This window comes from Brassica napus, chromosome A9, assembly GCF_020379485.1.
Source record: "Brassica napus cultivar Da-Ae chromosome A9, Da-Ae, whole genome shotgun sequence".
NCBI lineage: Eukaryota > Viridiplantae > Streptophyta > Magnoliopsida > Brassicales > Brassicaceae > Brassica > Brassica napus.
This window is the reverse complement of record NC_063442.1, coordinates 10535055-10561663: the sequence shown is the minus strand read 5'-3', so window position 1 is coordinate 10561663 and position 26609 is coordinate 10535055. Positions and strand designations below refer to the sequence as shown.

At 36.9% G+C, this 26609-nt stretch overlaps 4 protein-coding genes across 4 annotated transcripts; 1 reads left to right on the top strand and 3 right to left on the bottom strand.

Moving 5' to 3' along the window:
• The first annotated feature begins 2226 nt into the window (after positions 1-2226).
• LOC106366573 (cyclin-dependent protein kinase inhibitor SMR15-like) lies at positions 2227-3277 on the top strand. Its single transcript, XM_048739864.1, has one exon. The coding sequence runs from the start codon at positions 2241-2243 to the stop codon at positions 2571-2573; it is 333 nt and encodes a 110-aa protein (XP_048595821.1). The 5' UTR covers positions 2227-2240; the 3' UTR covers positions 2574-3277.
• Positions 3278-4759: 1482 nt separating this feature from the next.
• LOC106366574 (protein trichome birefringence-like 2) lies at positions 4760-7154 on the bottom strand. The gene is made up of 4 exons (XM_013806196.3): positions 6163-7154; positions 5701-6087; positions 5354-5512; positions 4760-5286 (listed from the first exon to the last, which is right to left on the bottom strand). The coding sequence occupies exons 1-4, from the start codon at positions 6927-6929 to the stop codon at positions 4944-4946; spliced, it is 1656 nt and encodes a 551-aa protein (XP_013661650.2). The 5' UTR covers positions 6930-7154; the 3' UTR covers positions 4760-4943.
• Positions 7155-16356: 9202 nt separating this feature from the next.
• LOC106366575 (ATP-citrate synthase alpha chain protein 2) lies at positions 16357-19260 on the bottom strand. The gene is made up of 13 exons (XM_013806197.3): positions 19037-19260; positions 18638-18746; positions 18381-18557; positions 18133-18294; positions 17964-18044; positions 17832-17883; positions 17629-17743; positions 17465-17546; positions 17283-17378; positions 17096-17197; positions 16891-17007; positions 16683-16799; positions 16357-16593 (listed from the first exon to the last, which is right to left on the bottom strand). Exons 2-13 carry the CDS (start codon positions 18734-18736, stop codon positions 16522-16524), a joined length of 1272 nt encoding a protein of 423 aa, XP_013661651.2. The 5' UTR covers positions 18737-18746; positions 19037-19260; the 3' UTR covers positions 16357-16521.
• A 1884-nt stretch (positions 19261-21144) lies between these two features.
• Positions 21145-23467, bottom strand: LOC106366576 (DNA-directed RNA polymerases I and III subunit RPAC1). Its single transcript, XM_048739863.1, has 9 exons — positions 23236-23467; positions 22665-22850; positions 22458-22587; positions 22303-22383; positions 22020-22225; positions 21830-21925; positions 21640-21733; positions 21442-21558; positions 21145-21365 (listed from the first exon to the last, which is right to left on the bottom strand). Exons 1-9 carry the CDS (start codon positions 23368-23370, stop codon positions 21262-21264), a joined length of 1149 nt encoding a protein of 382 aa, XP_048595820.1. The 5' UTR covers positions 23371-23467; the 3' UTR covers positions 21145-21261.
• Between the last annotated feature and the right edge of the window lie 3142 nt (positions 23468-26609).

Below are 26609 nucleotides of genomic sequence, written 5' to 3'. Positions count from 1 at the left end.
TCCTACAGTGGATGCATTAAAAGCTTTCTGCTGGAAAGTGCGGTGCCCTCCGAAAATGAAACACTTCTTATGGCAACTTCTTTCAGGATGTATAGCGGTACTGAAAAATCTAAAATCAAGAGGGATACAAGGAGATATATGTTGTGCCCGATGTGGAGATCCAGAGGAATCAATAAACCATGTGTTTTTTGAATGTCCTCCAGCACGTCAAGTATGGGCGTTATCTAAAATCCCATCGCATCCCAATATTTTTCCTGTTTGTTCTTTGTTTGCTAATATGGATCATCTTTTTTGGAGAGTCAAACCTCATATGGATGACCACCAATTTGCATGGATATTATGGTATATATGGAAAGGCCGGAATAATAAAGTTTTTAGCAATCTGGATATTGATCCGAGGGAAACACTTAAATTAGCAGAATTGGAGTCATCACTCTGGGCTGAGGCACAAGTAGCAAATGACTCAACAAGGAGACAACCGGTACAAACTACTTCTACGTTAGTGACGTCAGGACGTTGGTGCTTTATAGATGGATCATGGAAAGATAAGGATTTATTTTCAGGGCAAGGCTGGTATAGTACTTTACCGGGTTTCAATGGTTTATTAGGGGCAAGAAATGTAAGAGCATCTCTCTCACCTCTTCATTCGGAGATGGAGGCTTTGATTTGGGCAATGGAATGTATGAAGAATTTAAGACAGATTCAGGTGACGTTTGCAACGGATTGTTCTCAATTGGTGAAGATGGTTTCGGAACCAGAAGAATGGCCTGCATTTGGAAGCTATCTGGAGGACTTTAAGCTTTTGAGAGGAAGTTTCCTTAACTCAGACATCGTTCATGTACCACGGACGGAGAACTCAAGGGCGGATAGCTTAGCACGCAGTGCTAGGAAACAACCGTCTTTTGTCGTTCACATGGATGCGGAGTTACCAAATTGGTTTACAGAGTCAATATGAGTCTGTAGATGTTTCTTTTGCTGTCAAAAAAAAAAAAAAAAATAGTAATAATTAAAAAGGAGTATGTGTAAATTAAATTCAGGGTTAGAGTCACGCGTTTCCTCGGGTTCCTTATTATCATAAAAACCTATTTGAATACTTTTGCTCCATGTGTTCACTCACTCTCACACACATTCTTCATTCTTCAAGGATCACACATACATTCTTCCACAATTTGTTTTAGTCATCAATAGTTTATTTATAACTTCGAAGATCCTTCGCTTGCTCTTCTCTAACAAGTCCCATTTGTAATTTGATTTAACCATCTCGTCACCATTCAAAAAGATAGTACTCATTTAACAAATTGCGAAATATTTACTTCTATAAAGTTATCTACAACATTAATGAAACTATATTCATCGATATATCGTAATTGGCATATCTATAAGGTTATAGTCTCTTTGTTTCAATAATTTATTTGGGTTTATAATGATATAAACCATATTTTAAAAGCATCTCAAATACTTAGGTAATAGGGGAGGCTGATGCTTTGGCTAAGTCTCCCTGCCCTTGCTTTGTTAAACTCTTCCTCCTCCGTTTTTGGAGGGTAAGGACTATCTTAGCTAATGAAGTGTTGTTTGATCAAAACAAAAAAGCATCTCAAATCAAATATATCTTCCTCCAACGTATCAACAGGGTATCCAAATCATTGTTAGATAGGTAGAACAAAGCAAGGGCAGGCAGAACAAAGCAAGGGCCAGAAAACCTTATATTACCTTTTCGATTTGTAATGAACAAACCTACAATTGAATATGATGACTTTAGAGTTGCAAGTTACTGTATGTATAGAGATACCGAAAGATGACATTGTTGATAAATATTATGCAACTTTAACATGTATATATAATCCAAAATAAAGCTAAAAATGAATCTACATACAGTATTTATTATTATGAATGTCATATATCTCTCACATTTAATAAAGATGCAATGTACACTCAATCTCACTACCTCTCGGTTCTTTGAATGTTTTAAACCAGAAAATGAAATTGAAAAAACGAAATTTACAGAAACAAATTTTAACCAAGCAAAAATAACCGAATCGTCACTGATCCGTTTTCTTCAAGTCGCTGTTGACTTGACTACAAGAGACTCTTCTCTAAATCACATGCTTCATTATTCTTTTCACATTCTCTATAGTTACAAACTGATATAAACCCTAGAAACCATCCCTTTTTTAAAACCACTTTCCCTTATATTTCCAAAACATATCCTCTTTCTCTCTAACCTCAAACGACAACAACTTATGGGACTTTCCGGCAAGACCCACCACCAGTTCAACATCGAACTTCACGAAACTTCCGAGAAATGGGCCATTCCTGGAATCTCCTTACGTGAGCCGACGAAGCCGATTAGCCTCCCCTCAAGTACCGTAGCCGACACGGAGAGTGACGTTCATCAAGATCAGTGGCCGACGACTCCAACGGCGCCTTCCTTCAGAATACCGACGGTTTTCCCGTGTCCTCCGCCGCCAAAGAAACGAAAAGTATCGTCGAAGTTTGGCTACAGCGGCGCTAGAGAATTCTTCTCTCCACCGGATCTCGAGACCGTCTTCATACATAAAGCTACAGCCCCTTGATTCTAATGATAATTATCTCCTCTCTTTTTTTTTTATCAACAGAAACAGGCATTACTGAATTTAGAAAAAGGGTTTAACCCATCACAGAGAATTAATTATCTCCTCTCTCTAACCTATTTAGGTTGATAATAAATCTTATATTTATAAAATCAGTTTCTTCATTAGTTTAGTTCGTTACTCTTTAGCGCTTTCTTCGTTAATTTCGATTTATACAAGGAAAACAGTGTTACGAGTTAGAACAGTACTAGCTAAGGTTTTGAAACTCTATGCTCTTGTATAATTTGCTTTTTCAGTAAAACTGATGGTTATATAATTTGTGTCTTTTTACCTTTTCTGCCGTTACATATGTAAAACTCATTTGATTGTTACAATATAAGAAAATGAGTACTTTTTAATAGTGTTTATTATGATAGGGTTAAATCAGTACGATCCTAACTATTGCATGCTCATGCGTATCAAATGACAACATGCATCTGAACTTCCAAAAAACCTTAATTAGCCTGAACATGTATAACCAAAAACGTACAACATCTTTTGCCCCCTATATCTTTTAGTTTCAAGACTTTCAATTAACTGGAGAATGATGAGTTTTCTGTGTTTTGTTTTATTTCTACATTAAGTGTCGGAAAGTAAAAAATATATCCACTTTTCTGTATCCTTCGAGCAGTCTTGAGGTCCACCTTATTGGAGATAAATATTTCATCTTTTAGTTTAACCTAAAATATTTTCAAGCTAGATAATGATGTGAAAGAGTTATGATTTCACAATCGTTATACTTATAATTACTTTCTACAATGTAAGGGTTTTTGGCTTATTAACCCCCCCCCCCCCCCCCCCCCTAATTGTTAATTTGGCATAATTAAGCTCTTTAGGAAACTTTTAAGGATGTCAATAAAAAGGAGTTAAGAAGATTTTCAATAATATTCCATTAATAAACTAGCATAAAATTTACAAACTAATTAAATCAGATAATTGGTTATTATTTTCTTATTGTTTTTAAATTTAGATACATGATAAATATACTTTAAAATATGACTTTTTATATCCAAAAGTGTGATTTTTTTATAAAACTAAAAAATGGTAGCGCCAAAATTTTCTTAAAAAGTTTTGGGTGCTACCTTAAAAACATTGGTTAGTGTGATATAAACTTTTACATGCGTTCTATGGTTTTGTAAGCAGAAGCTATTATAGTTTCATTATAGTTTGGGCAGAGAAAGGGTATCAATTATTTGACGGTAGTTTCAAATCGACTTGACTGAAGTTGTGGCGGTATTAATGGATTCAGAGAAGTGCCCATTTCTTGGATACTGCATGAGATCCGACATTTTCAAAATTTGTTCCCCAGGTGAAAGGATACTCACTCTCCTCGTGAAGGGAATTTATGTGATGAGATCTCTTTCTAAGTTCTGTGTTTCTTTAAATTACCTTTAACGCAAGATTTTGTCTTAAAATATTACTCCCTCCGTTTTTTTATATAAGTCGTTTTATAGCTATGCACGTAGATTAAGAAAACCATTAATTTTTTATATTTTCTAAACAAAAACATCATTAATTATTTACCTAACTACAATTCAACCAATTGAAAAATAAAAGATATATTAACATTGGTCATACAACATTAATTACTAATAAATTTTACATAGAAAACCGAAAACGACATATAATTTGGAACAAAAAAATTTCTCTACAACGACTTATATTAAAAAACGGAGGGAGTACTATATGCTTTGGTTTCAGATCTTAAAATAACCCCAATCCGCAACCTCAGTCATAGAATAAATAGAATCGTAGGTCAATAAATTAAATTGCACATCACAAAACTGTAGTTCCAACTCCAACTAAACCTTTGGAAAAATATTTAGCACCATATTAGATACCAACTTAGCCACTGATATTATCCTTTTTTGGGGATCAAAGCCACTAATATTATCTTTTTTTTTAAATGAGTACGGTGAAACCACTATTGTATCACTCTGTTTCGCAACTTCTTCCTTTGAAAACTTCTCCATTCATCGTAACAACTTAGAACCATAAGCACTCAAACTTAAAAAAATACTTTTGTAGTCTAGGAAAACAGAAATTAAATTTAGTTTGATCTCTATTCTGAAACCATGTGAAATAAGAAAACAGCTTGATTGCCTTTTGCAGATTTGGTTAAGCTCCAACTTATCTCGACTAAATTCATATATATCAACTAAATACATATCATTATCCAGTAAGAAACATTCCTTACAAAACTAGTGGGTTTAAGATAATTCAAACTAACCATGCAATGCCTATACACTAATCCATACCAACCAGTAAACGTGATTTTTCGTGCATTAAGATTGCAGGAATACAAACAATAAAACAAAGGCAAAGGACTTTGGACTACCACTTAGATGCTAGACCGGCCTTTAACAGAGATACATACAAGAGCTGGTTCCATGTGTCCGGCACACCCGGCAAGCACCAGTGACTACAATCTTGGTGGCTCACGGCCTCTCTTCTCTCCTTTTCCGTCTTGTACACCGTCCTATATATAGAAGGGTGACCATCTTTTCTGAAATCCGTTAGCCGGCTTATGTTCATGTAAATCACCGGTGTTTTCATTTTATCACGGAGTATGTAGTCGAGAGCTCTCATCTTAGAAGGATACTTTTTTAAGTAATGCGTGTTATAGATTGGTTCTGTTTCATTATGGCATTGTCCTCCTGAGTTCCATGGCCCTCCTCTATAAAAAGAACATCGGTTCAATACGGCTAATAACAACGTTTTTGAAGAAAATATAAAGTATTTACCTGAAATGTGTTTCGGAATAGCCTCTAAATACAACATGGGTTTGGTTGCGGTCGATGTTCTTGTCGACCCATTTGGCCCAAGTGGTGAGAGCTCGTTTATAAGCTTCGAGAACCTTGAGCCTCGGGTACACTACGTTACCCTCTTGGTAATAGTTTTCTCTGCCAAACAACATCAAAGTCACTGTTAGGCCTGCTAAGAACCGGACCGTACCAAAAAAATTGAAACCGAACCAAATTTCATAAAACTCGAACAGATCCTATATCTCTAGAACCGAAAAACCAAAAAAAAAAATGAACTGCTCATCCCTAGTCACGGTTAAATAAAACAATGTTACAGAATCATATACCCTAGCTTTGTTTTGTCATGAGTCCACCAATGACCAGTGTTGAATATCAGTATATCAGCATCTCGATACATGGACGTCGTCTTGTCCATCATATCCAACCTTAGTGTCTCCAATGTAGTCCCGTTCACGCCTTTGAAACTTGATTCCCTTACAAAGAAGGGCGAGCCAACGAAATCCACCGTGCAGTTATAGTCCTCGAATCTGAAAGCGTAGAAGCCTCTCTTCTTGAACTCTCTTCTCCCTGAGATCTCATAAACTCGTTTCTTGTCCTTGAGGCTGTGTCTAAGAATGCAAACAAGAGATTCCCACATGTTTCTGTTTATCGAGTCCCCAACAAAAACTAGCTTCTTCCCTCTTAGCTTCTCAAGAAAGTCTGTCCCGTTCAACCTTTAAGATTCCAAACACAAACACATTGTAATAATCCAAGAAACAAGAACCAAAAGGTAATAAATAATAACTTACCTGGGAATGTCACACCCGTTAGGCTGCCATTTCCATTTAACGTAACCATCATCAGGTCTTTTGTTAGCGTGACAGTTGAAATCTCTGTCTATATACGGACACGAACCAGGCGGGTAATACGGCATCGTTTCATCGTCAGCTCTCACCCAGTTTCCATCGTAGATATCACAATCCTCGTAAGAGCCTCTGCTTCGATCTGCTTCCACAGTGGCATTCTTCTCATTGCTCGGGTTTGCAGGAACAAACCTACCTCCCAGATCAGATACCAAGCTAGAGCTGTTGCCTACACTTATCGTAGCATTTGCTTCGAGGGTATTTTCGTCATTTCGGACTGAGACTTTTCCATCTTCAGACAAAGTCGAGTTAATCACTGTTTCTCCAGATCTTGGTCCAGATTCAAAGCTTGAGACTTCACCTTCTCCAGACAAACTTGTATTCTTCGAACCAGTATCTCTTGTTTGTCCAGATTCAAAGCTTGGAACTGGAACTACTACTTCAGGCTTCTTATCTTCGACTTGATTGGAAGAAGAAGATGACCCTGAAGAATTGAATTGAGGAGAAACAGAAGAAGAGATGCTGAGATTGGAGTTTCTGAGACCTTGAAGCAGAGGAGAGACGAAGGGGACATTGAAGGAGGAGTTAGTGAGGGAGAGAAGTGTGAGGATAACGAGAGAAGCTGCGATTCCTAGTCCGAATCTGGACAGGATGTTTCTTCTTCTCGCAGAGAAGAACTGGTCGGGGAACAAGAGCTTCTTGGACGAATCCATAATTCTTGGTTCAGTCAAAAATGCAGTTAGAATGAACAGAGCATTAGAGACTTGGAGAAGAAACTGGAAAGTTAATAAAATGGCAATTTCTGGTTTATTTGTGTAAAAGAGAGGGAGACTTTTGTTAGATTTTGATTTAAGGAGAGAACTTGAGTTTGAGGAACACAGCGGTTTCTCTCGAGGATGACGACTTCGTTTTTCAGTTTGATGTTTGAGAAATGTTAAAGGGCAATTGTCAATAATAGCACCTTTTGAAGTTTATGTCTCAAAAATAGCACTAGAAGGAGAAAGTCACAAAAATGACATTCATTAAAGGGTAAAATATCCCTAATACCCTTGGTTTAAAATTAAATAAATAAACAAAAATAAATAAAAAAAAAAAAAAAAAAAATAAAAGAAATTTTTTTTATAGTTTCAGATTATATGTTTTCAGATTCGAAATTTTTATAATTTTTTTTTTGAAATTTTTTTTTTTCAAATTTTCTTTTTATAATTTAAAAATACTTTTTGAAACTGTTTTTAAAATTTTTATTTTTTATTTTAGTATTTATTTTTTATAAAATTTTAAACCCTAATTCCAAAACCCCACCCCCTTAACTCTAAACCCTAAGGTTTGGATTAATTAACCCAAGGGGTATAAATGTATATTTACCTCTTTAATGAAACCTATTTTTGTGACTTTGAGCCTTGAGTGCTACTTTGGGAACAAAAACTTGGTTTGGTGCTATCCTAGTCTTTTTCTCAATGTTAAATTAGTCTCTTTGTTAATGCATAATTTTGGAAGTTTTTTTGTTAAAGTATGTCAATAATTGAGAAATTATGTGTTTTTTTTTCTTTGCCAATTATGTGGGTTTAGACTTTTAAAAATTCAATTATTGCGTTTCATTTATTATATATGATATGAAACTTTTATATATATCATAAAAATATTTTTTTATTAAATATATAATAAAAATTAGAATAATACTTATTATTAAAACTTCCAAACTATAATTAATGTTAAAACCTCATTTTTCGACAAAAAATAATTCAGGTTAAAAAGTACTTTAAATTAAACTATTTTCAACGGAGGTACTAAAATTTTGATAATCTAAAATTTACTGGGCCCAAACTTGAAAATAATTATGCATTTGCTCAATTTATAATTTTAATATTTTCTTTAATAGTTTGAAACTTATAACTGGAAAGTTAGTGGATGATGGTAATGGCCGAAAATACTGAGCTTGCAATTTACTAGATTTAAATCTTGAAAATAATTAAAATTAAAAAAAAATAACCTTTGAAAAGAATTATGTAATTGCTCATTTAGTCATTTCATATTTCTTAATATTTTTTTCCTTAATAAATTTAGTAAATGAATATAATTAGGAAGTTTGTGATAAGAAAAAGAATATAATTAGGAACTTAATGGATCGTGGTAATGACCAAAAAATACGGCAGAGTACCACCGACTGCATCTAAGCAACGTGTCTTAAGAACGACTCACGAGACTTTGGACCGACATCATTCCCTTTAACAGCGTTTGCTTATTGCCGCGTGATCTGACGGCTATTATGTGGTCTCTCAGTTGCAGGTGCACGCTTCTGTCCTCACACCTGATTAGCCTCCACGTTTACGACTCTTCTTGGCTTAAATTCGCTGATGCAGTTGAGAGAATAACGACCATTGTATGTTCATGGCTTTGTCTTGTGGATAGAAATTGCGAGGAAAAAAAGTTGTAATCCTGGATAAAGTCTTGACCGGATACCATCCGGCTCGCTTGAACCACGTCCGGTTTAAGAGTTTGTATGGATATAGTCATATAGAAATTTGTAACCGTTTTCAAGCTCAACCAAAATTCAGTTCTTTTTTTTTGGTTTACGATATTTCCTTTTATGTTTACAAAATTTCAATTTAATTATGCTGGATGACATATGTTCAAGTTTACACAAATGCATGTAAGCATTTCGATGTACATAACTTGCAAGGTTTCAAAAACCAAAAACGTGAAGACTAAATATTCTAAAACCGACTCAGACCAAATTTTGAAATACTACAAATAGAGCTTATTCAAATAGAGTAAATTCAAAATTGTTTACGTTGGCCATGAAGTACCAGATTTTTGGACAACTTGATAGCCAAACTGTTATCACACAATATGATATTACTCTTTATTTGCATCAAACCAAACTCTTTTAAAATTCTTCTCATCCAAAACAAATTGACGACTAGAGTAAACTGATGAAACAAGTTTAGTCTCTTTTATCAAAAGTGTTACCATATGTATTGTTTCTTTTTTTTTGTGCGACACCATATGTATTGTTTCTTTAGTTAAAAAAAAAATGTTTTGTTTCTTAGACATCCAAGCTATTTTTACTCTAAAATAATGATTATTTTTTTTTCTTACATATATGATATTTTTCTCTGATTAGGACATATCTGTTTACACTCATGTTTTTTTTTTTTTGTCAAAAAAAAAATATGAGTGTAAACAGATATGTCCTAATCAGAGAAAAATATCATATTTCTTATATATGAGTGTAAACAGATATGACTCCAAATGTTATTACGTAATATTTTATTTCGAAGCTACTTTTATTTCTTATTCTAAAATATAGATTAATGTTTTCCTATATTTAGAAAAATAAATAATATTTCTTATGGTAGAATCATATATAAGAGATAAATTCGTATTTGTTTATGGTTCTTTTATTAAGAAAAAAAAAACAAAATGGAGATAATTTTAGAGATAAATGATATTTTTTGTATTTAGATAAAATGACTGGCAACAATCGAATTGCCAGTTTCCGTGACACCGTTTGAGTAGAACTGTAGAGAATCGACCTTGGCTGTTTCTTGTAACAAGTAAATCGACACAACAATATGTTGGGCGAGTCCTCTCCAAACCGGAGACAAACTCTATATCACTATGAATCGAAAACGTTACAAGCTTCGCACTAGTTGCGTGTTCTATGCTTTAGAGAGTTTATATGTTTCTGTTACTACAAAGAAGAGATGAGACCTATATTTATACAACCTGATTTGAGCTAGTTCTAGTTGGAGAAGGATTTATCAATCCACCGTCATATGCATCTGATCTTGTTTCCTATTAGAACTTGGACTCCTTATTGCACAAGACTAAGCCCATCTTGTTTTATTTTTCAGGTTCAGTCGAAGCCCATTTAACCAGCCCAGTCCTGGATGGCCCAAGAGGCACCAAAGCCTCACATTCTCCACCTTGACTCTTTGGCCTCACTCATCGACTTCTCCGTCTCTCTCCTTTGGCGACCAGAAGCTTCGACGAGCTCACCGCTTCGTCTTCTCCGACGATCGTCTGTTCCTTGATGCCGTCGTCACCGGAGATGCATGATTCTCTCCGATCCTTGCTCCTCTCTATCTCGCCCTTGCTGTAATCTCTCTCTCCTTCGATTCCCCGTGACCAAGACAAGATCCCGACTTCACCGCCGCTCGTCTTCACCGGCGTTTAGCTATCACCGCTTTCGCCATTGACGTCTCAGGTTCCCTTTGCTCCTCTTTGTCTTCTTCCTTAGACATTGAACAAAGTTTTAACCTTTGATTTCAATTTCTTTTCCAGCTCGTGCCTTGATGAATCTGTTGTAGCTTTGTGATTATCAAATGGCAAAGCCACTTAACTCCTCCTCACGCCACCTTCGGAAAAAAACGAACCAGAACTTTGTCAAAGACCAAAAGGTATCCTCTTTTGTTTTGACTTTCCTTCCTGTATACATACGTGTCTTTTAAGCTCTCCTAGAAACCTGTAACGAAAGATTCTTTTGCTGAATAATTAAACATATCTCCTTGTTTAATGTTACAGTTCATGGTGTTGACGTCTCTTCACCATCGTTACTTCCGTAAGGTAATCAAATTAGAATTATTGCTTCAATTCCTTTAAGAGCTTTGAACTTGTGAATTAATAACTTTTGTTCACAACTGTGTTGCAGGCGTTTCCTTGCTACAACCCTACGTCTTCAGGTAGAGCTTCTGATTCATCTCTTTATAATGTTTTTCCAGCTTCTGTTTGAAGCTTAATCTCTGCATAAAACAATTCTTTGACTAGTATTTCCTGAATAATTTTTTCAGATTCCTTGCATAGACAGCTCCTGTCTACACCCGTCATTATTTAAAGGTAATCTTCTACATTCAAATTCATCTTCTTTCCGAGCTTTATAATAACCCTGTCGAACCATCAGTTTATTTTTCCTGAAACTGATATTTTCTTTTGTGGCCTTTCCGCGAGGTGATCAACTCGACAGCATTGTCACCTGCAGCCACACGAGACCTTCTAAGGCAGAACCTTGAGGATCTCCAAGCATGTCTCGAACTTCTGTCCAGGTACACACTTAGTTAGAAAATCTGCAGGGTTGATAGATGTGTGAATCTTGTGAACCGTAACGTCGCCAGCCTCAATTACGTCTCTCATAAAGTGTAGTCTAGTATCTATATGCTTAGTCCTTTCATGGAATCCTCCATTCTTAGCTAAGTGTATAGCACTCTGTGAATCTGAAAACACTCTCACATCATCTTGCTTGAATCCCAATTCACTAACAAACCCCTTAAGCCATAATGCTTCTTTAAAAGCTTCGGCTAATGCCATGTATTCTGATTCTGTCGTTGATAGTGCGACAATATGTTGGAGACCTGATCTCCAGCTTATTGTGTTGCCTCCGACTTGAAACACATATCCTGTCACGGATCTTCTTCTGTCCAAATCGGTTGCGTAGTCTGCGTCACAGAATCCTCGTACTTTGAAATCTTCTCCTTTAGTAAACAATAGATCTGAATCTAGAGCTCCTTGTAGGTATCTCATCACCCACTTAACAGTTTCCCAGTGTTGTCTTCCTGGCTTGCTCATGTAACGGCTGATCAAGCCCACTGCGAAGCATAAGTCTGGTCTAGATCCCACCATTGCGTACATCAAGCTTCCTACAGCTGATGCGTATGGTATCTCGCTCATGAATCTCGCTTCCACATTTTCCTCTTCTTGTGTCAAACTTTTAAGTTTAAACTGTGGTCCGATAGGAGTAACCACAGCTTTGCTTTCAGTCATGTTGAAAGTTTCCAGCACCTTCTGCAAATACTTTCCTTGTGATAGCTTTAGAGTTCCTTTCTTTCTGTCTCTAATAATATCCATTCCAAGTATTCTTGAAGCTGCTCCAAGGTCTTTCATCTCAAACTCTTTCTTCAAGCTATCTTTGACTCTCTTAATTTCTTTAGAATCTTTAGACGCTATTAGCATGTCATCGACATAGATCAATAGATAAACTATATGAGCTAGGTCTGAACCTTTAATGTAGACACAAGGATCGTATGCACTTCTGTCGAAGCCTTGTTCCTTCATGAAAGTGTCAAATCTCCTATTCCACTGTCTTGGTGACTGTTTCAATCCGTAGAGAGATTTTAATAGGAGACAAACTTGATCTTCTTTTCCTGTCTCAACAAAACCTTCTGGCTGTGCCATATAAATCTCCTCGTCTAACGTTCCGTATAGGAAAGCCGTTTTCACGTCTAGTTGTTCCAAATCAAGATCATAATTTGCAACAAGTGACAGCATAATTCTAATCGACACGTGTTTCACCACTGGTGCAAACACCTCTGTGTAGTCGATCCCTTCAACTTGTGAAAACCCTTTAGCTACTAATCTAGCTTTGTATCTCGGCTTCTCTACTCCAGGAATGCCTTCTTTCAGTTTGAAGACCCACTTGCTGCCAATAATCTTCTTATTCTCTGGTTTATCAACCAGTTTCCAAGTCTGATTTTTCTCCAGTGAATCCATCTCTTCTTGCATTCCTATATTCCATAACTTCCAGCTTTTACTTCTTCTTGCTTCTAAATAGGATTTAGGTTCATCCATATTTATCTCTTCTGCTGTAGCTAGAGCATAAGCCACACAGTCTGAATCATCGAACCTAGAAGGCTTTTTCACCTCTCTTCTGATTCTATCTCTCGCAAGAATGTAATTATCTAGATTTTCCCGTTCAGCTTCCACATCTTCTTCTTCACTTTCTGAGCTTGAGGATTCAGTTACTGAGGTTTCTGATGCTGGAGAAACTCCACCTTGAACTGTATCCTCTGCGTCAATAGATACGTTTGAAGGTCCTTGAATCAGCACCGGGTTGAACGTTACTTTCTTCGGTCTCTTCTTCTTCTCGCTGATTTCCTTGATGTCTTTAAACATCTCTTCTTCATTAAATATCACATTCCTGCTAATTGTACATCTTAACTCTTCTGGTAGCCAAACTCGATAGCCTTTAGTCCCCATTGGATATCCTAAGAAAGTTCCCTTCATTGCTCTTGGACTGGTTTTGGCTTGAGTTACGTGAACATAGGCTGTGCAGCCAAACTTCCTTAGATGGTTTAGGTCAATTTTAGTTCCAGACCACATCTCTTCCGGTAGCTTGAAGTTAATAGCTGAACTTGGAGATCGGTTGATCAAGTAGACAGCCGTAGAAGCCGCTTCCGCCCAGAATTTTTGCTCTAAGCCTGCCTCTGTCAGCATACACCGAACTTTATCCATGATCGTACGGTTCATGCGTTCTGATACTCCGTTTTGTTGAGGAGTATAGACGCATGTTCTGTGTCGTTTGATTCCTGCTTCTTTACACAAAGTGTCCATCTGTGTGTTGCAGAATTCTAATCCGTTATCCGTCCTAAGACACTTCACCTTCTTTCCTGTCTTAGTCTCGACGCTTGTCTTCCATTCCTTGAAGTTCTGAAATACTTCGTCTTTTGATCTTAGGAAATAGATCCAAACTTTCCTAGAAAAGTCATCAATGAACGTAACGAAGTAGTAGCAGCCTCCGAGACTTTCAATCACCGAAGGTGAACCCCATAAGTCTGAATGAATGTATTCTAGGACTTCTTTAGACGTATGCTTGCCCTTTGGGAAGCTTAACTTATGTGCTTTGCCCAAAACGCAGTTCTCGCAAAACTCCAACGTTTTTACGTCTTTCTCGTTTAAGTATCCGTCTTTAACTAGGATATTCATACCCTTTAGACTCATATGTCCAAGTCTAGAATGCCACCTCTTAGTCAGATCGATATCAGGTCTTGCGACTGCAGCTTCACCATTCAATACTGTTCCTTGTAAGTAATATAAGCCATCACAGTATTTTCCAGAAATAACCTTCTTATCTCCTTTGTAAAACTGCACCATGAAGTCCTTGCCTTCATATCTACATCCCATCTTCTCCAATAAACCGTAGGAAATAAGATTTCTGCCCATCGTTGGCATGTAACGCACATCAGTGAGAATCACGCTTGATCCATCATCGTTCATGATCCTGATTTTTCCTATCCCTTTGATCTCGCTGATGGTGTTATTTCCCATCAAAACCTTTCCTCCTTCTATGTCTTCCAGATCAAATAAGACATCTTTATTTGGAGTAATATGGAACGTACAACCAGAATCAAGTACCCACTCGTCCTTAATAGCTTGCTGGCTAGCTACTAACACTAATGGTTCTTCTTTCTTTTCAGCTATGTTGACCGAATTTGATGGCTTTCTCTCCGGACACTGCTTTTTAAAATGTCCCTCTTTGCCACACGTCCAACATTCTTTAGAGAACTTAGGTCTTGATTGTGATCTGTTTTTACTCTTTGATCTAGCTCTCCAAGTCTTGTCGTTTTTCTTTTCGCCCCTGCCTCTGTTGTTGCCAACGTACAGCCCCTCTGAGTTACTCTTGGACTTGTTAAGAAGTCCCTTCTCCCTTAATTCAACTTCCTTAGAATAAGCTGAGCTCGTAACATCACGAACTGTTAAAATTTCTTTGCCGCTGCCGTATTTTAATGCATCAACGAGAGACTCGTATTGCTTGGGCAAGCTGGTTAAGATCTGAATTGCTTGATCTTCTTCACTGATCTTAATGTCCAGACTTGCTAGATCAGCTACAAGTTTCAGAAACACATCCATATTTTCCTCAATGGATTTGTGCTCTTCCATTCTGAAACCTGCATATCTCTGCTTCATGTAGATTCGATTGGGTAATGTCTTGGTCTGATACTCAGCTTCTAGAGCCTTCCACATAGCCAGTGCTGTAGGCTCTTGCATAACCTTGCGCAGAATAAGGTCAGATAGACACAAACTGATCAGATTCTTTGTACGCAATTCCCGGTCTTGCTCCTTAGGATCAGGTTTTTCATCTTTCTGTTCTTCACCTTCAACATCCGTAGAAGGAGTTTTCTCTTTAAGAACAGACCCCAAACCAAAGATCTCTAACTGACACAGCATCTTATATTTCCATAGACCAAAATCACCTTTGCCATCGAATTTTTCCACTTCAAATTTCTTTGAAATTGCTTCCATCTTTCTTATAACCCGTAAACTTATTTTCTTTTGTTTGCAGGTTGCTGTAACACGCCGTAGTCTTCAAGCTTCAATCACCAACGAGCTGAGTCTTCTTCTCCGCACCAGATAAGAATTCTCCTTGCTTGTTTATTGAATCTTGCCCTCGAATCTCTGTAACTAGGATCTCTGTTAACCTGGCTCTGATACCACTTGTAGAGAATCGACCTTGGCTGTTTCTTGTAACAAGTAAATCGACACAACAATATGTTGGGCGAGTCCTCTCCAAACCGGAGACAAACTCTATATCACTATGAATCGAAAACGTTACAAGCTTCGCACTAGTTGCGTGTTCTATGCTTTAGAGAGTTTATATGTTTCTGTTACTACAAAGAAGAGATGAGACCTATATTTATACAACCTGATTTGAGCTAGTTCTAGTTGGAGAAGGATTTATCAATCCACCGTCATATGCATCTGATCTTGTTTCCTATTAGAACTTGGACTCCTTATTGCACAAGACTAAGCCCATCTTGTTTTATTTTTCAGGTTCAGTCGAAGCCCATTTAACCAGCCCAGTCCTGGATGGCCCAAGAGGCACCAAAGCCTCACAAGAACCATGAGTAGAAATATAATTCACTTAGTTTAGAAGAATAAACTGAAGATATTTCTTTATTTATGTTACAGTAGATCTACTATTTTTGTCCTAAAAAGATCTATTTTAGACAAAATATAATACATTGATATGATCTTACAACCTATCTTGCTGTTATCAATTTTCTTGTTTTATCAATGTTGTTGTTGCTTAACTTTCATTTCCACCTTTGTTGGCTTGCATTAAGTGACTGAATAAAAATATAGTCATTTTGGCGTTTTGGGGATAATCTTTTGAATCATAAGATACAAAAATTCATATGCATCCATTATACTTAGTTTTTTTTTTCCTGTTTGCTTTGACGACATGTACAAATGCGAAACATATGTGCACACTTCTACTCTACATACTTTACGCTCTTTAGATAGTGATCTAACTTGGCATCTACTGTGCTAAATGCTTCCTTTTGCTGGTATGAGCACGTCAGGGTGTTCACAAATCAAGCAAAACAATAACCGAACCTAAACGTCAAGAATATGATGACAAATTGATAATCAAAAGTGAAACACACTAAGTAAAAAAGAAAAGAGTACAAAGATACTTGTTGTTTATTATGAATACAAATAAGAAACTTAAGAAAGTGAAACATATAATCCAAGCATAAGTCTCAACACAAACAAGAAGGCGCATTTAAAGTAACAAGATAGAGTAAAGGCTTATGCAGCGGCTGTGATGTACTCAATTGCCTCCTTGCAGATACCTGTCATTGTTGCTTCAGGACCATACACCTTGAAATCAAACAGAGAGATAAAACAGTTAGAATCCAGTAAATGGAAATGTATTGAGTTGGTTTATTGTGTGGTACGTATGTATATACCTCGATGGGGACACCGATTTCATCTCCAAGGGATCTCATTTTAGCAAGTCCCTTTTGGTAGTTTGGTCCTCCTCTCCTCACATATATATGCATCCTTGCTGCTTTCAGCTTTGCTTCCTGTTCATTAACAAACAAAACAAAGAGTTGAAGCTTAAAGACCATTTCAGCAAGTAACTTTGGTATTTATTTACGCTCATTTCTCCCTTACCTTTTCCTTGAGAGCTCGGATAATGCCATTGAAGGTAGCAGCAACATCCGTGAAATTAGCAATTCCACCTCCGATCACCAGTGCTCTGGTTTTTCCATCCGGATTCGCTGTAGCACACTGCGTATTCACAGGAGTTTATAGTCAGAAGTGTCTTAATGTTTGGTTGGTTTTATGTGGAGGGAGGAAACAATAAAAAGCATCTTACATCGATGACGACTCTAGCGTACTGTAAAACCTCGTCTTCTTTGGGTGCTCCACTGTACTCAGCATAGTTTCCAAGCTCAGATGCATACCCCAGATCTCCAACCTGGATAACATTTTAGAAAACATCTCAGAGGCTAATTCTCACTGTTGGCTAAGCAACGTATGGTTTTTCTAATACAGAAACATACCGTATCAGCGTAGATGACACTCGCACCTCCTCCAGCTACCATAGTCCAAATCCTTCCCTTGGGGTTCAGAACAGTGAACTTCAAAGATGCACTTGTCTGCGTATACAAAAGGTTCATAAGAGAATCATACAAAACTGCTGTTTTCCCGAACCACAAAGTTATACACAGAATGGAAATGATACCTTCTCATCTAGACCGTGGATGAAGCTCTCTGTGGGGCTCATCACTCTTCCAAATGGCATAGGGAACTCAATGTCGCCCCACCTGCAAAACGTGAGAGGTTAAGCATATCGCTTAAATAAAGCAACAAGAGTCGTGACTAGGAACAGCTGAGAGTCACACTTACTTCTTAAAGTTTTTGAAAGCAGCGGTGTCATCAAGCTCACCCCTCATATCCAGAGGATAAGGCTTTCCATCAACCAGTGCAAAAGGATTCATTTCCAAGAAAGTGAAATCAAGATCTAGTACCCAATAAGAAAAAAGGCTTCAGTTTTTTATCATTTGTGAATCTGCTTTTAATTGTGAGTACAACCAGTGATCTTAACATACCTTGGAAAAGGGTGAAAATAACTTGAATAAAATCTTCAAGTTCCCCTTTGATCTGTACATGGAAACGTTATAAATCGAAATTGCAAGTCCAATTTTTTTTTACTTGTCATTGTTATTGAGCTTTAATATTACCTCAAGAGGAAGGGTAGCAACAAGAGGTGCGCATATCTCAGGTGTCAAGGAAGAACCAGTGGGCACAGTTATGGTCTTGACCTGTACAAAGCAGAGACCCGACTCAAATTTACAGCTTTTACGGCAAGAAGATTGTGAAACAGACACATTAGAGATCCAAAATGAATACCTTGTCCCAGTTCTCCTCGATGTCAATCCCTCCGCACTCAGAAAAGCTAATGCTGCAGCCAAGTCTATCAGAGACAATGTTGAGATAAAACTCCTCATTGTGTGGGACAAAAGGTTCAACAATGAAGGTTGTGATGGGTCCTTTGCATCCACTCATCTCCACCTGTTGATGTTAGATAGAAAAAAAATCTAAGTACAGATCTCAGATCATTTTTAGCTCAAAAGCCTCAACAAGTTAACTAATAATACCTCTTTGCCCAAGCGGTCTTTGACAAAGGTCGCGACTTCAGCGAAGTCTAGTTTCAAGGCAACCAAACCGCTCTTGCCACGCTTACCAAACAACATGTCGGGTTTGACGACAAGCTTCTCGGAAGAGAGCCAAGGCTCCTTCTCAACTAGCTCATTTAGATCAGTCTCTTGGTTAATCTACACAAACGTTAATGTGATTTTATGACGGAGAAACCAATGCACGTTTAAAAAAAAAAATGGGATCTTTTTTTATATACCTGAACGGATCTGATAGGGAGTTCTTTACCGGAAAGCCTTTTGAAGTGTTCCTTCACGAGTCTCTTTGAGTCGTACTCTCTGATCTTCTTGCGTGCCATTTCTTCAGATCTGAAAACAGAGGAAACGCAAATGTCAGTTAAGTCTCACAGATCCAGCTCTCAGTGAAACACACACACACACACAAGATCACTCTTTTCGGCTAATCGATCATTCGAGGAGATCAAACAGATTAAAACTTTAGGGAAATGTCAAAAACACCATATCGATCACAATGGCACACGAGAGAGAGAAAGAGATGGTTTCTACACAAATTACTCTACGGGATATAGCTAGATTCAGAGGAGGGCATTCACAAATTGGATCAGAGAATGATGAAGAAGGAGAATGGCGGATCTTACCGTTGAGAGAGAGGGAGAGAGAGAGGTAGCTGCTTCTTCTTCGGTAGTTAGCGAACTAAATCGACACCTCTATGAGGTCCCTATTTATATTTGAACATTATCTTCTTCTTTTTTCTTAGTAACTTAATTTAAAATTTATTAATCTGTCCAATTACAGCTTTGAAAGAAAAGGAAAAACATTTGCTACATCTAATTTCTGATGTTATATAATTATAGTTGTTTTGTAACTAATTAAAAAAAAGGGAATTATAATGTATAAATATAGTTGTAGAGTCTTTGGAGTTACTCCTCCTCCATGATAAATAAAGCTGGTGAACGTGTTCCTCCTCCATTAAAGCTACCTAACTTGTAAGCCAACGTTTCATCTCCCAAACCAAACCAAACCATCTGCAGTTTTTAGTATTTTTTTCTATCCTATATTTTAATGCGGAAAATTCCACTATAATTTATTAACTAGACTTTTGATACTTCATTATATTCCTTACAAAACAATTTATCCAAAATCTTACCTTTAAAAAGTATAAAGTCAGATCCCATCAGGCTAAATTCCAAACCAATGTAGATCTCTGCAGTATTGATTCTTAAGTTTTTATTTTCTTAAGGAACCTCTTAACAAGAAAGAGGATTGTAACTTTGGCCACTTTCAACATATGTAGCATCACTTTCACTTCATCTGTTGCCACCAGATTCTTTGCCATAGATATGCAACCATCCAAAAATACATAACCAAAAGTATACATACTCAAGCAAAATCAAAGATCAAGCCTCCGTATTCTAATCTCACTATCAGATTTCAAGATCAAGAAAGTAGAATCTGACACGAGTAAAAGATTGGATCCTTTGACTATATATGAGCAGAACAAACATTGGAACCAATGAGAATAAGGAAAGTAAACATTTTACATTGTACGCATTTTCTTAACCGGAGAGGTGGCTAGAGTTTCAAAGGGAGATCCAGACCGGGACTTCTTAACCGGACGCAGACCAGAGCCAGAAACAGTTTGCTTAACACTAAGAATGTCTCTATACGTATCTTCATTACCATGCTCAGTTTCCAATTCATGCCATTTCTCCCACACCACTTGACTGTCTTCATACTGCGACGCATACCTGTAGATTCCACGAGCTCGATCTATCTCTCCAACGCTTCTCTCCATCTCTGCAAACATGATGCACATCATCTTCACATCGTTCTCAGAAACCACTGATGATTCCACCGCTTCCTTGAATATCTCCCCTGTTTCTTTAACACCAAACAACTCAGCTGCACGAACTATGCAGTTACCTAATATGATTAACATATATATGATAATTAATGACTATAAATAATAAAAATTTGATAACAATTTTTGTATCATTTCGCATTTTTGTTTAATCTTATATTATTAAAAAAATTAAACAATAACATTAACTATATAAAAAAAATAGATTGTTTCTTATATGTTATATTTTAAAAATTTTAAAACGACTTTAAATTACAAAAATGAGGAAACCTTATATGTTAATTTTTTTATATGTTATTTTTTTTTGACTTTTTTAAAACGATTTTAAATTACAAAAATGTAAGTTTTCCTTAAGCATACGACTAAAAACATTAAAAATATATGTATCAATTTGATGGTTGATCTGAAACTTTTCAAAACCATATGGAAGATAAATGTCAAAATAATTCAATTGTGAAAGCAATACTGTTCATTTTTTTTAAGAATGTGTTCGGTGAAAAAAATAAAATCTATTGTGTCATAATTTGTTTAATGTCCAATCCGACCAGCCCATGATATATTAATTATAGTTTATGTTCATAATTTTTAATAAAAATTGACCTGATCTATCGGAGATAAACTATATAATAATAACAAAAACATTGTATATATATAAATAAAATGATCAAATATATTAAAAAATTATCGATAATAGTTTTGATTCAGTGTGACTTGTGGTAAACTGGTAGGTAGGAAAAGGGCAACGGTATGGTACGAAGTTGGAAACGATTGAACACCTTATAGAAATTTAATTAGCCAGTTCAAACCTAAATTAACCGAAACATATTTACCAAATTGGTTCCACTAAAATTTTTATTTCAGATGTTTCGAAGTAAACAAAAACTATAAAATTAATTTTAGGGTTCTTCATATTAATAATAAGGAGAGTATTTCATACAAACAACAAAATTGAACAAAACCGGAACAATGCCAGTAGAGGGGTAAATCAAAAACAATCTCTTTTCAAGAGAGATCAGCGATTACACGTTCACACTTGTCTTCCAGTATCTTCACAGCTTCAGTGAAAATAACATCCGGAGGCAGTGATCCTGTGGACTCAATTTTAACTGACCAAACACAAAGAGCAAACTCACTTAGGTTTTCTTTCGGACATATCAGAGTAAAATGAAGGTTTTTTCTTACATATAAAATGGTTCTTGACACTGCGTAGATCCACCAGGTCAACCAAGTCATGGTCCCTTATGCACTCCTTACACAATGTGCAATTGCGAGGCTGTGCTACCGTTGCCCTTTTCCTACCTGCCAGTTTTACCACAAGTCACTATGAAATCGAAACCATAAGAAGCTTTTGAAGGAAAGTGTGGAATGCTTTGATTTTACCATTGCCCATGTCTTCAATGTCAAAAACATTCTGTGGGCAGACTTTTACGAGTCGTTCAGCTTTCTCATCCTCAACTTCTCCAAGTAGAACCACCTAAGATTAACATCAAGAAAAGCATTACAAGAAAGATTAGGATAAGGCAAAGACTGAAGAAGAATAGAGTTTGAGGTCTAAACAAACTTCTCACACCTCAGGTAGCATTCGATACCAAGCTGTACCTACTGGGGACCATTTTGCATGTGTTTTACCGATGCCCTTAACCGCATGAGCTTCAAGCTCGATTTCCTACAAGGAGGAGATCAAATTAAGACAGGCAAGTGTTTGGTTCATCTCTCATCGCAAGTGAAGTAAGAAGAAGTGTTGAAAACCAGAGTAGTACCTGACCAGGGCTGAGTTTTGCTATCAAGATATCGAGGTAGGTCGGGGTGATAGGGTTATCAGCAAATTCAGGGAGAGAATCTTGGCTACAGCTGAATGAAGTGTAAGTTTTTGGCTTTGAGTTTGAGTTTGAGTTTGAGGTTGAACCTCCGGTTTCTTTCAGAAACTCACTTCCATTTGGTAACCATTGCAACTCGTTCGTTAAAACTACATTCATATGAGCTGACAATAAAAACAAGGAACCCTCTGATGCTAACTTTATAAGAACAGACATTATTTATTACCTTGAAGACGTGGTTGACCTTTGGGACATTTCACATGGAGTTTGAAAACAATGGTGTTCTTCTCATTTGGCTGATCGTTCTCTATAAAACATATATAAAAGAATAAGCTGACAAGACAAAGATTGTTTGCATATGAAGATGGATTGTATTCTTACCGGTTAAATATTCAAAGAGCCTTGGATCTGCGGCAATGGGAATGAGACCAATCCGGTGAGCAAGAACTTCGTCTACAATAAGCGACGTGTTGTATGCTATAAGCACTTTTTCAATCGCCATTGAAGGAACCTGTTGCAATAAACACAACACTTTTAGACCAAAGATTCTAGTCATCAGATATTGTTGCTGGGAGACAGTGGACAGACCTCAGCTATAAGGATCCTTCTGAAAGCATTGGCGAATGCAGCATCGATACCGATCATATCAAACTCCATGTCTGTCTCCGTGCAACTAATCACATCAACTTTGAAATCCTCATAGAAGTTTTCTAGCTTCACACTGTTGTCTACTCCCGAAGAGACATAGCTACCCGAGTAAATGGCATCTGCAGTCTACACAAAATCACAAGAACAGAACAAGATTTAAAGACTACAACTTTCAGACAAGCACCACACTTAACATTTGTATTCAGACAAAAAGATACTAAAGCGACAGTGTAATCTTGTAAGACACTTAAGACCCAACTCTCAAAATCAAAGCTTTCTTTAGTTAGATGAACTTATAAGCATAAAGGGCAGAACAAGATTAAAGACTTCAACTTTCAGACAACTATCATTTAGATTTTGACAATAAGACAGCAAAAGCAGAGTGTAATCTTGTAAAACTCTAAGACCCAACTCACAAAATCACAGCTTTCTTCAGTTAGATGAACTTATAAGCAACAATAGAGAGCATAAGGGACTGTAATATTGGAAGTAAGAACAGAGAAGTTCATACATCAACGGAAGCATCTTTTTTAGAGACGACACGGTTTTGCTTGAGTTTCAGATGCGGAGGAAGGCCGGCGGGGACGTCGGAGAGGTCGTCGATTTTGAAGTTCTTGGCGAATATCTTGTCTTCTTCAGTCACCATCTTTTCTCTGCAGGGAAGCTCGATTGTGAAAACAAAAACAATTAGGGTTTATCAAGTTTCGATAGAATCCTTACAAAAGAATGGTTTTAGAGGAGAAGCAAATAAGCTTGGGAATAGGGATGTTAAAATGGGTGAAATAACCCAGCCCAGCCCAATCCACAAAAAGTCCGACCCAGTTTATACCCAGCCCGCGAAATCTTAAAAACATCATAGTTAAATTAAAATCCATAAAATAATTCAGTAGGGTATAGGTTTACCATGGATACCCAAACTATTTTATTTGTTGTAAAGCGATTATGTAAAATATTTATATCTTTTTGCATACATAATCAAATTATACATTTTATATACTGATAAAAAGATAATTTAAATACCTATGCATAAATATTAAAATCACAGTTATAATAAATTCATATTTGATTCAGATTGAAACAAGTTGTAGCTTGCAACATTTGTAAAGAAGTAGCAAAAGTATTTTTATTCAGATTAAAATAAATTGTAGTTTGCAACATTTGTAGCTTCTTGAATCTTGAATCTCTCTTATACTCCTGAAGAACTTGCAACATTTGTAGCTTTCTCATCGAAATTATCTTCAATATCACCTAGAATATCAAAACAAACAAAGCACCAAAGCATCAGTCACCAAAGTTAGTGGTGAAGAACAACAAATTGTCACCAAAGGCACATCAATATGCTCTTTACTAATGCTTCAACAACACCAGAAACTAGAAATCTTGACCCAAGAATCAAATTCTTACAACTGCAATGACTAATCATGAATGTCCAAAGCCATAAGAAAGACATAACATTACTGTCTCAAACGTTTACAGCCAATGACGAGACACATAGAGGAATATTAAATCGCTGTAGCTAATATCTAAGTCAAAGCATCAAAAACAACGAACAATGAATGCATGAAGCACACACATGGATGCACATACTGTAAAGTTACCTTCAAGTTCTGGATAACCACGCAACCAGTTACGAGTGCAAAGCAATGCTTGCACATTGTCTGGAAGAAGGCGGTTTCTGTATGGGATCAACACACGACCACCGATACTGAAAGCGGACTCTGATGCAACTGTAGTTATTGGGATACTGAGAAGATCCATTGCTAGCGCAGCAAAGTCACCATGGCGATGCCCATTTTCTTTCCAATAGTTCAAAACTTCTATATCTGCAAAAGCTTTTAACTCAAGCCTCGGCTCTTCCAAAAACAATTTCAAACTCGTCTTTGTGTTATCTGAACCATGGTGAATACTCCTTTCAAGTTCAAAAAGATCCTATACTGTAATCAGACAAGAACATCAATATAATCAGACAAGTTCAACTATACTCATCAAGACAAGAAAAGAAGTAAATTAAGTAATCTTACAGCGTTCAAATCATCATCAAGGGGTGATTCATTAAGAAGGTCATCTGGTGTTGATGAATAGTTAGAACTAGAAGACGAACCCGTCACATGCTTGCTCGTATACTCTTCGTACAGATCCTTCAGATTCTGCACTACAACTAGAACTTTTTTCTCGGAAGTAGTTGGATCTAGCCTATCAAAAGTTTTTTTGAGTATCTGAGTCTTGAACCTTGGATCCAACATAGCTCCCATCGCTAAAACTATGCTATAATCATCCCAGTACTTTGCAAATTTGATTTGCATCCTCCTAGCCATTAACCTCAAATCCTCATCATCACAATCTGCATATTTCCTCAATAGCAATTCGATATTCTAAACTTGAATGAAGTATATATTCGCAGTTGGATATTTCATACCTGAGAAGTATATTGTGATGGTACTAAAAGGCTTCAGGAAGTTACAAATTTTCTGCCCACGTTTCCATTCTTCCTCTGAAGGCAGCGTGTTATAACTCCTATCACAAACTTTGTAACTAGCAAACGCCATACAGAACTTAAGAGCCCTTGCGAGCATATCATAGGTTGAATTCCAGCGAGTAGATACATCTAAAGACAATCCTGAGCTACCCATAATCCCCAAACTTTCAACACAAGCAGAAAAAGCATCTTTCCTTGATTGAGAGGCTTTCACAAACCTCACGCTCTCGCGGATATTCTCCAACAGACTATTAGCTAATTCCAATCCTTCCTTCACTATAAAATTTAGGATATGGGCACAACACCTCACGTGTAAGAACTTTCCATTACATGGCAATCTATCCAGCAACCATCTGAAGACGATGTGTAAGAATCTTTTGCATACTAGTGTTACTAGTAGCGTTATCTAAGGTGGAGGAGAATACCTTCTTTTCGAAGCCCCACTCCTTCAAGCAACCCAACACCATTTCATCACCCGTGTGAGGAGGCTTGATTTCACAAAACGCCAAGATCTTGTTGTTTAAGGTCCAACCATCGTCAATATTGTGGGCAGTCAAACAAATCTACCCCATCACCGTGCGAGCTGACCAAAGATCTATTGTAAAACACACTCGACTTTTGAGATTTGCAAAAAGTCTTTTGAGTTTTGCTTTCTCCATCTCATATTTCCTAAAGACATCGGCAGCAGTGGTTGGTCGGCATATATGCACACACTTTGGGTTCAAATATTTATCTCTTTCCCTAACCTTCTCGTACTCCACATACCGAAAAGGAAAATCATGATAGATAATAAGCTCACTAGTCATTTCGCGATCTACTTTGTGATCATACTTCCTTTCAGCATTGCCATCACCTTCAGGCTTCACTGGACAGATTTCTAAATGCCGTTTCAAAGATTATGTTCCATTCTTAACTTCTATTACTAACTCCTTACAACAATAAATGCAACGGCCTCTGTTCTTTCCATCTATCCCTACACCTACCGGTATGTATTCCTTCCAAACATCAGCCTTTAAGCGTTTGTTAGACTGAAATACCATTTTCGTTGGTTGAGTCACTTGAGTTTCACTGTGGGCTCCTTGAAGTTCAGCTTCATTCTCCTCTCTGTCCACATCCAGTTGCTCATTTTCAAGTCCTGCAAGTACTCTCACTGACTGGGAATCCATCTACATATACAAAGAGAAGTTGATGTTTAAGTACATATAGAAAGAGATCAAGCGAACACAGTAACAGACCATAACATTCTACATATACTTTAGCTTCTACACTAAAAGGGTCTTCTTTCAACTCTTAAAAAATGTAAATTTTCCATAATTTTTTCAAATGAACACAAGCTAATTTTCTACAACTATGCTTCAATAACGTATTGCATAGTGTGTTGTGTTGCATAACTTATATGATTTAACGCA

Bases quoted from the DNA above. Each gene is read 5' to 3' on its own strand.
- LOC106366575 (XM_013806197.3), bottom strand. From the start codon at position 18,736: ATGGCACGCAAGAAGATCAGAGAGTACGACTCAAAGAGACTCGTGAAG. The intron at 17,884-17,963 runs GTAATATTAAAG...TTCCATGTACAG, and splicing joins TTGCTACCCTTCCTCTTGAG to ATCAAAGGGGAACTTGAAGA. The intron at 17,547-17,628 runs GTAAGTGTGACT...CACGTTTTGCAG, and splicing joins GCTTTCAAAAACTTTAAGAA to GTGGGGCGACATTGAGTTCC.
- LOC106366573 (XM_048739864.1), top strand. From the start codon at position 2,241: ATGGGACTTTCCGGCAAGACCCACCACCAGTTCAACATCGAACTTCAC.
- LOC106366576 (XM_048739863.1), bottom strand. From the start codon at position 23,370: ATGGTGACTGAAGAAGACAAGATATTCGCCAAGAACTTCAAAATCGAC. The intron at 22,588-22,664 runs GTCTGTCCACTG...TTATTGCAACAG, and splicing joins GAAGGATCCTTATAGCTGAG to GTTCCTTCAATGGCGATTGA. The intron at 22,226-22,302 runs GTAATAAATAAT...ATATGAATGTAG, and splicing joins AGGTCAACCACGTCTTCAAG to TTTTAACGAACGAGTTGCAA.
- LOC106366574 (XM_013806196.3), bottom strand. From the start codon at position 6,929: ATGGATTCGTCCAAGAAGCTCTTGTTCCCCGACCAGTTCTTCTCTGCG. The intron at 6,088-6,162 runs GTAAGTTATTAT...GGAATCTTAAAG, and splicing joins AACGGGTGTGACATTCCCAG to GTTGAACGGGACAGACTTTC. The intron at 5,287-5,353 runs GTAAATACTTTA...TTCTTTTTATAG, and splicing joins TATTCCGAAACACATTTCAG to AGGAGGGCCATGGAACTCAG.